This window comes from Ambystoma mexicanum, chromosome 13 (genome assembly GCF_040938575.1).
Source record: "Ambystoma mexicanum isolate Mex_15411 chromosome 13, UKY_AmexF1_1, whole genome shotgun sequence".
Lineage (NCBI taxonomy): Eukaryota > Metazoa > Chordata > Amphibia > Caudata > Ambystomatidae > Ambystoma > Ambystoma mexicanum.
This window is the reverse complement of record NC_090938.1, coordinates 445,436,103-445,449,205: the sequence shown is the minus strand read 5'-3', so window position 1 is coordinate 445,449,205 and position 13,103 is coordinate 445,436,103. Positions and strand designations below refer to the sequence as shown.

Sequence of the window (13,103 nt, the reverse complement as noted above, 5' to 3'; positions counted from 1 at the left end):
TGTGCAAATTGCCACGTGCACTACCTACTTAAATCTGCGGCGGACAGAACGCAACTTGTACTGAAGTTGCACCTTGCTATACGCGTCTAGCAGCTCACCCAGGGACCATTGTATCATGTCTGATTCTTGACCCATTGGTCTTCCATTTCCCGTGCGGCCACATGCGCCGGCATTACTGCATTGACAGTGTATGTACCATCGGTGGCCCAAGCTACCGTATGGGCACACAGCAGCAGACAGGGGAGTTTGTTTGTGGAGATTTCACTTACTTTGGGGCATGGATGGGGGTGTGTGTTGTAAACACACATTCAGATTAGTAACTCACGCTCTCTTTGCAGCATTGAAGTGCTCCTGTTACCGGACCTGAGAGTGCGCAGGCAGGAGGCCAGCACTCACCCCAGAGATAAGTGTCTCTTTGGCTTTCATTTGACTGATTTGGTACAATGTGCATGATGAGTATGCGTTTTTGTGATTAGTTGCATTTTGCCTACCTTACCTTGCAAATCCACATCCACTCTCCTGCCCCTCTTTCCGGTTATCCTGAATACCAATGCCTGTCCATGCAACAAATCCCTGACCCTCCTTCCCCGCCGGGATCTCAGAGGCCTGTGTTAGTTTGACCTTGCAGGCACGCAGACCACAGAGGGGGAGGTTGGTTCATGCCACTCCTGCACCTGGACACCAGAGCTGTGACAGCACCCATCAGTTGTTGCATCATCATTGTATGTTATGTACCGTGAATGGTACCCATCCTGTTGGACCATTGTTCAACTGTGCTACCTTGGTTGTTCTATCATTGTGCTTGTACATGTGCTTTGACATTTCCTGCTACATCAAGTCATCTACTGGAGACTCTTCCAGGGTTTTTGGTGCCTACAGCCTTTTTCACTGGTTTGTGGGTTTGCCTACTTGGAGTTCTCTGCGATGTGGCATTTTTACCAGTCAAGGTGGCCTCTGAGGTGGCTGGACCCTATTTACACACAAGCTGGAACATGGAGCCCAAGGGGTAGGGTGATCCTGTAGTCAGGTAGACTTGAAGGAAGAAGGCTACATACCCCAGAGACATTTGTTCAGAAGGTCACAGTGATGTGTAAGTGATGGCCTTTTGTTGTTGGACAGTTGGTTTGGCCTACAGTGTTTTGGGCACTCTGACATTGTAATTGTGGGGTACTATGTACATGATGTGTTGTGCTGCTCAATGCCTGTTCCTGTGTTGTTTTTACTTTTCAGGTGTCAGGGGATTGGTGTGGTTTGACATGCTGGGGTGTTCACATGGCCAATGTTCACATGTAATGTGTACAGGACAGGACACTGAGGGTCACTTGATTTCACATGGATATATTTACTGCATGTCCCGAATGACACACACAGTTGTACAATGATCCACCACACGTACATGCACCCTTCCATGGCCACAGGTGCACACAGATTGCATTTCCAGGCCTGCAGTGTCCATGCAGCACATGATCTATTGCCATTTGAGTACCCTGTACATGCGTCATTTGGTTGTAGATTTCATTAGTTGTTTTCATTTGATGCTCAAGGTGTATCTGCAACACAATGGCTGCTCAAAGTGCTGTGTGCTGTGCAGTGTGTTGCAGGAGACACACACAGCACAAGGGTTCGGGAGTTTGGATTTTGCCAGGCCCAATGTGCATGTGAACAGGCATTCAGTGTTGTGTTCATGCTACAACTGTTGGAAAGCATTTGTGTCTGACTTTGTATGTGTGGGAGGTTGTTGGTCAGTCATTTCATCTGATTCCATGTGAGGCATCATGGTCTCATGCCAGTTTTCATTTATGACATGTCTCTTTGTATATTATTGGTCATGTGTTTGTCTTTTGCTATTGCATGCCATGTCATGGTGGAGCAGACAAGGGTGATGTGGTTTGGCAGGATTTGGGTGACATCCCAGGGATTGTGATGGACTGTGTTGCAGGGGTGTGTTCCTTTTGGTCACACAGGATTGTTTATTTCTATGTAGCTAGGGATACACACAATGTGGCACTTCCCTGGGAACATTCTCAGGGTGGTAAGGTTGTGACAGTTGACCGTCTCTTTGTCATCGATTGTCACCTGGTATGTGCCAGGACTGTGTGCACTCCGCAGGGGTGGGAGTTTAGGTGAAAAATGTGGCCACAAGCTGGGTCCGTGTTGCCTCGCCATGTGCCCTGTCCCCTCCCATGGGCAGCGCCTGTGCCTGTGGTTGGGGATGTGGGCGCACCACCATGTCCACCGGTACCTCCCACCGTGTTGCAACATTGTGCAGGACACATGCTGCCACAATGATCCTGTACACTACTGGGGGTGCATATAGTAGCTGCCCACCAGAGCGGTCAAGGGAGCGGAAGCGTCACTTGAGCACTCCGAATGTGCGCTGCACTATGCCCCTGGTTGCAATATGGGCATTGTTGCATCTTAGCTGGGGTGGTGTGGTGGGGTTCCGGATTGGCGTCATCATGTGGTTGCTCAGAGGGTAGGCACTGTCCCCTGGGGAAGTGATGATAGTTGAGATTATTAGGGTTTGGGTATTTGTCTGTGTGTGACTTGCATGCATGTGCACAGGCATTTGTACTCACCTAGGAGCCATGTGTCGCCATGCTGCCCAGCTTCCAGGGCCCGGCTCAGGGCGGACATTCTGTATATGAAACTGTCATGGGTGTAGCCAGGGTAGTTTGCACAGACAGAGGTGACGATTCCTTTAGCATTGCATACAACCTGCACGTTGATGGAATGCCAGTGCTTGCGGTTTCGATAGATGTGCTCAGTGGCCCTGGGTGGACGTAGGGCCACATGGGTGCAATCTATGGCACCAAGCACTTTGGGGAAGTGTGCCACCCTGTAAAAGCCATGGACCACGGCCTGCCTTTCTGCGGGTGTTCTGGGCATGTATCTGTGCCTGCGGACTGAGGGGCGTGCAGTGATGATTGCCAACACCTAGTGTAGGCAGCGTGACTGCGTGGCCTGTGAGACTCCCCCCCACTATGGCAGTGGTCTGCTGAAATGACCCAGTGGCCATAAAATGCAGGACATTGAGCACCTTCTCCAAGGGGCTCAATGCTTGGGAGCACAGGGTGGGGGAAGTAAGGTCATCTTCCCACTCCCCGACGAGGTCCAGGATGATATGAGGTGGAAACCTATACCTGCCATAGATGTGGTCATCAGGCATCCCAAAAAGGCTGGTCCGCGGTAATAAAATGTGGGCCCTGGCTATTCTCCTCCTCCTGCGGTGTCCCACGATCAGTGCTGCGACAAATGGGGCATTCATCGTAGCTGTATATACATGTTTGTTGTTTACGCGCACTTTTATACTGTGCGCCGGGACGCTTCCGCCTGCCTTTGTGTGGCGGACGCGTTGACGCCTATGTGCATCTTTTGACGTGCGCGGGTTTCCCGTATTCGTATCCATGAATACGGGTTGTTCACGTGCGTGTGGGCGTTCCGTGCATTTCCCTGCAGTACTTCCCCAGTTACGCCTTCTTTTTCACGCGTTGTTCCCCATTCCGCGTGTTACGCCCCATGTCCCGCCCCCTTTTTGGTGTGTGCGCGGACATTGTGCGCTTTCCCTGTGCGCGTCGTGCACGGTGTTCGGGATGTTGCAATGATGTGTACGCCCATGTGCGCCACGCATGGGTTTGGCGCACATCCCGAGAAAAAAACGCGCAGGGACTTCCATGAATCGCACGCGTGCACGTGCGCTTTCTTTTTCACGCTTGCGCCAGCTTGCGGCACTTTTTTCAGCGCACGTTTGTTCCATGAATCGGCCCCATTGTATCTTAGAAATTTGTTTTTGTTCAGTCTTCTAAGTCAGTAATTGCTGTGGACGATTTTTGGGAAGAGTTCTTGTGATTGCTCGTTAAAGGATATGATCATTATTATCTTTAGCTTTAAATGCTTTACCCAGAATGTCAAAACCAGATTCCAGATTTAATTATTGACTAAATCTATGTTTGGAGCAAAATAATTGTGAATGTTGTCACAGCGCCCAGAAGCAAACGTACAATGGAGTGCAGATCGGAGCAAGAACGCAGTGGGAAAGTTCGACACTGAGATGTCCTCGGGAGCACATTCACAATGGGCACAAACAAAAGTGAGATGTACTTAATAGCAACATCACTGTGGACAGATATGATACTTTACAAAGGAGCAACATCAGATTGACATCAAGTGCATGTTCCTAGAAGAAAAGCCATGGTGTGAAAATATGAAATGAAATGTATCTAGGAGTATAACCATAGTAAGGAAATAGAACAGTGTCATAATACTAGCATTGGCATCACAAATGACCAAATCCAACAATGGGGTGGCCATGGGAGCAAAACACAATGAGGTGCACTTGAGAGCAAACTCACAGTGGGCGAGATTGACAGCTGGTTCTACCTGGGAGAAAAGTACATTGGGTTGTTCCTGGGATGAAGAACCACAGGGGGATAATATGAAACAAGTGATGTACCTGGGAACACGTTCCTAATGGGAACATTGTACAATGGGATTTATTTAGGCGTTACATCACGATAGGAAAATATGACAGGCAACTGAACCTAGGAGCAATATCACCATGGGCAAATATGACAGCAATCCCAGGGCATCCTCCCCACGCCACCCTGGACTCTGTAACACACGGTGAGTGGCAGCATGGGAACTGCTAGTCGCGAGAAGCTAGGAGTAATATGCTCACTACATCCTGCGACCAGCAGAAGCTGCATGTTGGTCCCAGTATGCCAACAGGGTGCATGCATGCAGAACAAGGGGCAAACATTGAGCATAGGTGCCTTGGAGCTAGCCCCCCATTGAATATCCAAGTGTCAGTCAAATAAACACTCAGCTATTCATTGGCTGCCTACGCAAGTAGCAGGGGGTGCACTTTTCACAGCATGTGATTTAAAAGGCCCCTCACAAGGGCTTTAAGGGGGTTGGCGCTAGCTGGGTATGGCAGCTTCTGCAAACTACCCTCAAGGTGGCATGCCGCTGAGGCTCCCTCTGTCACCCACTAGTAAGCAGCAGATAGGATTAATACTGTGTTACGCTCACCTGGATTCCACAGGGGCGTCGAACGAAGCTGGACTGCTGCGGTCTCCACCAGTGTGACTCGTTGCAAAGTGATGATCGACTGCACTTGCCTACTCAGTTTCGTCTGCCTGGCCCGCAGGAATATTTTCCTAAAAGCAGTAAAGGGGATTAGCCACCCGTGGTAGAGAGGTTACACTAACAATATTTTCCCTGAAAACTTCCAGTATTCCCCTTCATGAAGTCTCACCTTATTGTTTGGAAGGATTAACTCTCGGTCCTGCGTGGAGTGCAGGGGCACGTAGAAGTTCAGTTACTTCACTGATCCGAAGGTATTTGGCAGAGTTCCAGACAACAATGACTCCGAGGTAAGTAGTGTGTAAACCGAATGTATAGTTCTTTTAGAGTTGAAATGTCTGTTAATTCAATCTTGCTCCTTTCATACCTTTTCCCTTGCAGCGTGATCCAAGGAGTGAGTTCGCCTTGATGGATGAAGGTAGCGCTTAGGTAAGTGTCAGTTTGTACCAAGCACTGTCTAGCAAGTAATATTGTTCCAAATGTAATTAACCAATAGTTCTCTATCTTCTTTGCAGGTGCAGCGTCTTGCCGAAAATATCTCACGTAGGATGGTGACCAGCGCTGCCTCGAGCGGTAAAATTCCGAGTAAGTATCTTGCGTTAAGTAAAAGAATGTCTTTGGAGGAACCCCGCTCACCTTTTGTTTCTTCTTGTCTTTTCAGATGCTGATGTTTCGGGCAGCGATTCAACCGATACTGCACCGGGTCGTGGAGATGCTCCGAAGACAGGTGAGTATGGCGCGGCGCTGCAGCTGGCAATGTGACACAGTTTATTTTTATGTCTTTTTCCTTTATCCACAGGTGCGGCTGCACCAGGAAAAGATGATGACCAAATGGATATCTCCTTGTTCTAACCTTCTCTTCTTCTTTCCTTTTATCTAGGATCGGCTCCGGACACAAGACGAGTGTGGCTGTAGACTGGATGCTGGACTGCAGACATGGTGAGCGTTACGCTGCTAAGATGCAGAATAATGCGAAGCGTGTGCTGCTCTTCAGGCGTGGTTTAAATAGCATCAAAAAAGTAGTTCCCAGGTAAGAAGTTCCAGTACCACACCCAAGTAGCAAAAATAGTTCCTAAAGGAAAGTAGTCCCTTCATGGCCTCATGATGGCCTGTACATGAGTTCTTTGCAGGATGACCTGCATAGTTTAAAGTTGGCAATATGAGCCTGGCACCTACGGCGCCAGGACTGAACCCATATAGCCCCTAGGCGGGGTTTTGGGAATTCCTGTGTCTTCTTGGGTGCCTGTTCCCTGGACAGATGGACCTGTTCCGGATGTCTGAGGGCAGGCATCGTGACAGCACTCCCCTCCCCCCCACCCCCCAAGGCCCCTCCTAAGGCTGTTCTCCTCACTGGTCCTGGTTTGTCTGGGAAATTCTGGTGGACCCAAATTCTGGTGGAATCAATCGAGGTGCATGAATATTGTCACTTAGTTCCCATGACCTTTCTTGTGGACCATAACCTTTCCAGTCAACCAGATATAAAAGTCTTGATTTGACTATTTTTCTATTTTTGAGTCCAAAATATTCTTTACTTCAAATTGTGGTTCCCCATCTATTAGGATGGGGTTAGGTGGTTTAGTTAGCCTTGTCCCTGGTTGTACTGGCTTTAGAAGTGAAACATGAAAGACTGGGTGAATTCGCATATTTGACGGTAACTCCAATTTGACGGCCACAGGATTAATAATGGCTTTAATAGTGTAAGGTCCCAAATACTTGGGGTTAAAGGTTTGAGTCCCCTTTAAAAGGTATGTGTCTTGAAGCCAGCCAAACTTGGTCTCCTATCTGATATTTCGGAGCTTCGCTTCTATGTTGAACTGTGGTTTTCTTGTATCTCTCTTTAGCCTGTTTCAAATGTTCAGTTGCCTTTTTAAAAGCTTGTGTAATAGTGGTGTGTAGATGGTTCACAGCGGGCATCTCTAAGTGTTGGTGCAAATCGAGTTCAGAGGTTCGAGGATGTCGCCCATATATAGTATAAAATGGGCTTTGTCCTGTTCCTGAGTGCAATGAGTTGTTGTATGCATATTCGGATATCCACAAAATTTCTTTCCAATTGCCTTCGGTTTGGTGTAACATGCACCGTAGGTATTGCTCTAGTGTCTAATTGGTCCTCTCAGTTTGACCATCGGTTTGAGGATGGTGGCTGGTTGATAGTCTAACGTCGATTTGGGCCAATTGACAGCATTTCCTCCAAAACTGAGAAATGAACTGACTTCCCCGGCCGGAAACCAATACGGAGGGGAATCCATGTATTCGGACGATATGTTCTAGAAATTCCTTGGCCAAGGTCGAGGCTGAAGGTAGACCCTTTAATGGAATGAAATGAGCCATTTTGGAAAAAAGGTCCACTATAACTAGGATGGTGTTATACCCGTTACATGGGGGAAGGTCAGTAATAAAGTCAAGGGATAAGGTATGCCAAGGCGTAGACGGAATGTCCAAAGGTTGTAATAGGCCTGCTGGTTTCCTTTTATGGGTCTTATTTTGGGCACAAATACCGCAAGACAGTACAAATGACTTAATGTCTTTCCGCCAAGTAGGCTACCAGAATTGTCTTTTGATCTTGGCCTCGGTTTTAGCGATCCCAGGATGCCCTTCTATCAAAGACTCATGGTAATTGGAGATAACATGTTCTTGTAATTCTTTATTTGGTAGGTAGGGACATCCTTGATAGTATGGTAGGTGATCATTGACTGAATAATCTTTGCCTTTGTTCAACCAGCTTTGTAAGGCTGCAGGGTCGAAAACCTGTTGAATCTTTTAATGGATGTCGTCCAGAGTCTTTAGAGTGGTTATACCAAGAATTCTTCTCTCCAAAATGATAGGTACTGGTTCTGGATTTGAATATGCTTCTCCCATTCCAATACGAGATAAGGCATATGCTTTGCCATTTCGACAACCTGGGCGGTAAGTAATCGCAAAATCATATTCCGCAAAGAATAAGGCCCATCTAAGTTGGCATGACGATTGAGCCTTGGCTGTCTTTAAATATTGTAAGTTCTCGAATCTAGCCCGATCAGCCTTCCGATTCTGAAGTCTGTGATCCAACTGGACAATCAGGTCTATGTATTCAGCACAATCTTGAGGTGTGTTCACTACTTGTGCCAAAACGTCTTTTAGTTCACCTCGTAGCCCATGATGAAATAGCGTAATCCGCTTGACCTCTGGCCATCCGGTTTCTACCACCAACCTATTGAAGGTTGAAATGTAGGTCAGCAGATCCTGGTTACCCTGACGCAAGGACAAAAGTTTGTTATCCAAAGCTTGGCCTTGGGAATGTCGGGCAAATAGTCTTTCCATGCTTAGTTGAAAACCCTGAAGAAGAGGGTCATCCTAGTGGAATAGACCAATCGGCTGCACTGCCGCTGAGATATGATAGTACAAAGGCTACCTTTGCTTGATCATTCGGAAAGGCTCCAGGTCTACATATAAAATGCAGGCAGCACTGGTTCATAAACACGGCAAACCTTTTTGGGTCCCCCGCAAAGCGTTCTGGCGGTGCTAAAGGAACTGTCCCTGGTAAAATTACTTGCACTGGATTACTTGATTGAGCTTGGGCAGAAGCTCCCCCGAGTCCAAGTAAAGGTGTGTGCCCAGCTTGAGCTTGAAGTAATTACCTGGCAAGATCATCCGTACGTTCTTTTGCCACAATCAGTTCTCTCCTGAGAGCATTAGTATCTTGACGGGCGGAATGCACTTCAGTCCTTAGTTATCCCAGTAGTTGGGCTAATTGGTCAGTCTCTGAGGTCTCCATAATGCCCGGGTGGAGATTTGTAACAAGGCTTCGCATTCTGACTTTACCAGGGACAATCTGGGGGCAGGCATCGTGACAGCCTGTGTGTGCATACTCAGAGGCCTAGCCAGGATTGTCTAACAAATGGGGCCTGAAGCTAATGCAATTGGGCCCACTGCAGAGACATTACCATCTGTAAATGCCCACACAAAATGCTAAGTGGGCATTTACAGATTTTGAGTGGGCCTTGCCCTCTCAGGTCTTACCCTGTCTGTGCCTCTGTGCATGCTCGCCAATTGAAAATGGTAGGGTCCAAATGATTTACAAGCTGTGAAAGGAATGCATTCATGGGCATAGGGTTGTCCTCTACTGTAGCAGACCAATACAAGCATGAACCCAGTAAAGGGAGACTGTCCATTGGGTATGTATGGGTCATGGTTTGCAGACTTTGTATATTTAGGGTGAGTGTTGTGACAAATGAAATGAGAAGTGTGTACCCAGAAAGGTTGCAGACTTGATTCATTATCACAGACATATTTGTCAAATATAAAAATCTATAGTCACACTTATGTTTTTCTCTTTGATTTTATGCAAACCAACCAGGAACACACATCAGTGCTATTGTTTCCACCACACTTTTCCATAGGTGATTTATTTACAAAATGAGGGTTCTCTGTCGCTGAATTCATTGTTTCTATACTGAGTCAAAGAGCGATTTATTCAAAACTGCGATTTCTTTCCAAACGAGCCAGAAATATTTATTTAGAACTTGCATATTGCATGCAAACAAAACCAACAGAGACCATGCTGAGGGCTCCAAAATTCATGTGTTCAGGGCTTAATGATGTATCTTTTGGTTCAGGTTTCTCCCTCTTTAGACCATGTCCTTGATTCTGCATCCCACTTATAGCACTGCCCTTGTCGTCATTGATGTTATTACACTTCCAATCCTCTGCAGACGTTTTGTAAAATGTGCTTAGGTTCCCCACCTGTGTGAGCAACTGGCTTCTGCAGGTAGGGAGACACCTATAATTAATTGTGCCCAAACATTTTCACACTTCACTTTTAATGTTTCTGGGGTTCTGTTAGCCAGGGTAGGTATCATAATCTGTATGGTGGATGTTATTTTAAAAAAATTAGGATTTATCTTTGTTTCTGATGTATAGCATGGCAAGTTTATTTGAAGTAAAACCTCCACTTTTCAGCCAATTAAAGACGTGAAATAGCCTTGAGTGGAAAAATAACTATACGTAAATCTAAATTTATGCTAAGTTCTTTGAACATTCACTGCAGGTGGCACGTTTTGGGGAGGTACGAGGGGCGGTGCTCAACATTTCAAAAGGCCTACAACAGCAGTTTGAGTTGGGGCAGCTTTGGTTAGGTTGGTGGAACAAGTAGAGCCCTGTCTCGATCGACATGTGGTTCTTTAGATGTGTTGGACTGCAAAAGGCTCGGACTGGCCTATAGGGCAATAGGGCAATGCCCGTACCCAAAATGCTACTGTGGGACCATTTTTATGGTCAAAGAGGGCCACTAATTTGGTCAATGTTGACCTGTTTGATAAGTTACTTCACTGTGCGGCTAGTAGTTTTGACCAGTGTTACTGAATAAATATTCTTTAAAATGCACAGTTTGCATCACATTTTTATCAAAAAACTCCCCCTTGGGTACTACTCTGTCTGTCAAAAAAGGAATGAATTGCCATTTGCAACTGCAGGCCACTTTTTCATGAGTGCCCGAGACAGTTTTATGCCCCAATCCGATCCTGACCGCAACACCCAGGATCCATCACCATTCACTGTATTGGCTAGGACTGATGGGAGCTGTAGTCCAACACATCTAGAGTGACAATATGCTGCAAAAGGTGGGGAAACAGATTAATTGTTGATCTTTCTTAATATCAAGATAAATGGGGTGTGCGTCTGTGCAAACCACTATCCATTTCCTTCATCACCTTCCCCCTTTCACCCTGTAAGGCACTGTGCTCTGTAACCGTCTGAATTTCGCTCTTGTTTTGTGCATAACCATAGTCCAAGTGTCCCCGAGTGCCCGGAAGTAGCCATAAGGCAGTATTCAATGCCATATAACATAAGGGAACATATAACATACAAAAGGTATACCTGTAAACATACAGACTACTTACAACACTTTCAATTTCGGATGCAGCCCGGAGGAAGGCAGGGGAGTCTTTCTTTGCCATATCAGTTGTGTATTCCATTGAATTTATATGCAGTACTCCTGGGAACGTTTTTCCTGCAAAATAACATTTATGGATCAACTCTGAATTCAATTTCACTAATACGCAGCATAACATGTTCATGTGTTTATACATTCCTCCTACAATAATTCAAAAGGATCCAGTAAAGACCTCAAGACATTGAGCAAATATTGAAAACTTGTAAAAGCATGATGAGAAAATAGCATGAAGTCCAAAAGGCACCGACTCAAAAGACCTGCTTTCTTTTTTATTTTATTTGGTTAGTTGTTAAAAACAACGTTTCAAAACTTTAACATTTCAACATAAAAAGAACACTGAATAAAATTGCATATGCATGATTAAAATATTTGTATACAATGTACATTCTCTCTGCAACATATCACATGAGCAAAGATCAACATAACTGAAAAAATAACTAAACCAAAAATAAATCATATATAATGAGTCATATATAATAGACATCAGTGATTTTATAAATCACACAAAAACAATTTTACGCAAAAGATAGATGACATTTAGTCTAGCTCAATCTCTCCTTACAAAGAAATTCGAGATCTCTTTTGCTGGATGTCACGCTCTCAATTCCCTGATGACAGATTGTCTCTTTAGACTTTAATGATACTTACTCTATGCACTCATAATCTGGGACAGTCGCTTCAAGAAAATGCACAATCGCAGATTTTACGGCAATCTTGGGCTTGCAAAAATTAATTTCCAGATTATGCTCTCCTCTCTGTCAGAGAATAATGTGAAGACATTTTGAAATAGTTTTATACGAAGTGGGTTTAAGCCAGGGCATGCAATAATGAGATGTTGAAGAGTTTCTTTTAGTGGTTTGTTTAGACAATATCGGCAATAATTTTAGTTTGGCCTGATTAAATTTCTCCTCTGTAGAACTTCTCGGGTATGCCATAAATTACATCGTAACCTCATATATTGCCGTCGTATATGGGGCGAGGGACATTTGAATAGATATTCAGCCATCACTCTGTGTCTTTTCGACCCAAATACTGCAGCATCAAAGTCCCTATATGTTTGGCACGCTGCTAAATTCCTTATCCAATCACATTCAAAGATCTTTTTTTTGCAAGTTCTGGATTAGTCACCAACATCTCAATGCTTACAGCAGCATCAGCCATCACGTCATATAGTGGTACACACCACTTACTGGGAAATCCAGTTGCAGTTGAAAGCAAATACTGTGCATAGTACATTGGGTGCATTAAGGCCCAAAAGATACTTCTGCAAGAGCGCACACATTTTCCACAGAACCTGCGAATACAGGGATAAAGAGCTCAACTCTAAGCATATCATAGAAAGCAGGGTACAATTAGGAAGTTGTAACACTCTCCTCCAATATTTAGACTCTATTTTGTCCCAGTATATTCGATTTCATGGACTTCCGGCTTCAACTCCATATAGGAGTATTGGCACTACCTTCGTTTGATAAAAAAGAGAGTATATGCTTGAATGAAAATTTGCCGAATCTAGAGGAAAGAATCTTGGTCTGAGAAGTCAGAGCTTGCAATTTGCATTGCAGCTCCCAGTTCTCTACTTTTGGTGTAATGCAATTTGTGAAAGTGCAACCTAGAAATTTATATTGTTCCACCACTTCAAGTGCCTTGCCCTGAATTGTCCAAGCGTAAGTCCTTTTCCTGCGTTTGAGAGTGTTATAGCACACTAGAACTTGTGATTTGGTAGGATTTATTTTCAGGTGGTTAGCTACCGTATACTGATCCAGATTGTCTAACATCTGCTGTAAACCATAAGGCACTTGGGACAGTAGTACCAAATCATCTGCATAGAGAAGAAATCTGATTTTATTATTTCCCAATTTTGGGGGGTCACAACAGATGTTAGCAAAAATCTCTCCCATTTCCTATATGAAGAAGTTAAATAAACTTGAGGCCAACAGGCACCCCTGTTTCAATCCTCTCATGGTCACGATAGCAGCCGAGAGGATGCCCTCAAAGGTTAGGCGAACCTGCATTGTTGTGTTCGAATGCAGTAGCATCAAATGAGTTAGAGAGTTTGGACAATTATGCCTTTTGAGTTTCTTGTGGAGTAATG

At 45.2% G+C, this 13,103-nt stretch overlaps 1 protein-coding gene across 1 annotated transcript in view; it reads right to left on the bottom strand.

Annotated features, from left to right (window-relative positions):
• The window catches only part of LOC138521324 (mucin-13-like), a 757,642-nt gene that overhangs the window by 412,251 nt on the left and 332,288 nt on the right, over positions 1-13,103 (bottom strand). Inside the window, exon 4 of the mRNA XM_069634079.1 lies at positions 10,959-11,068. Within this exon, the coding sequence (XP_069490180.1) occupies positions 10,959-11,068 (110 nt within the window). The remainder of the gene's footprint in view (positions 1-10,958; positions 11,069-13,103) is intronic.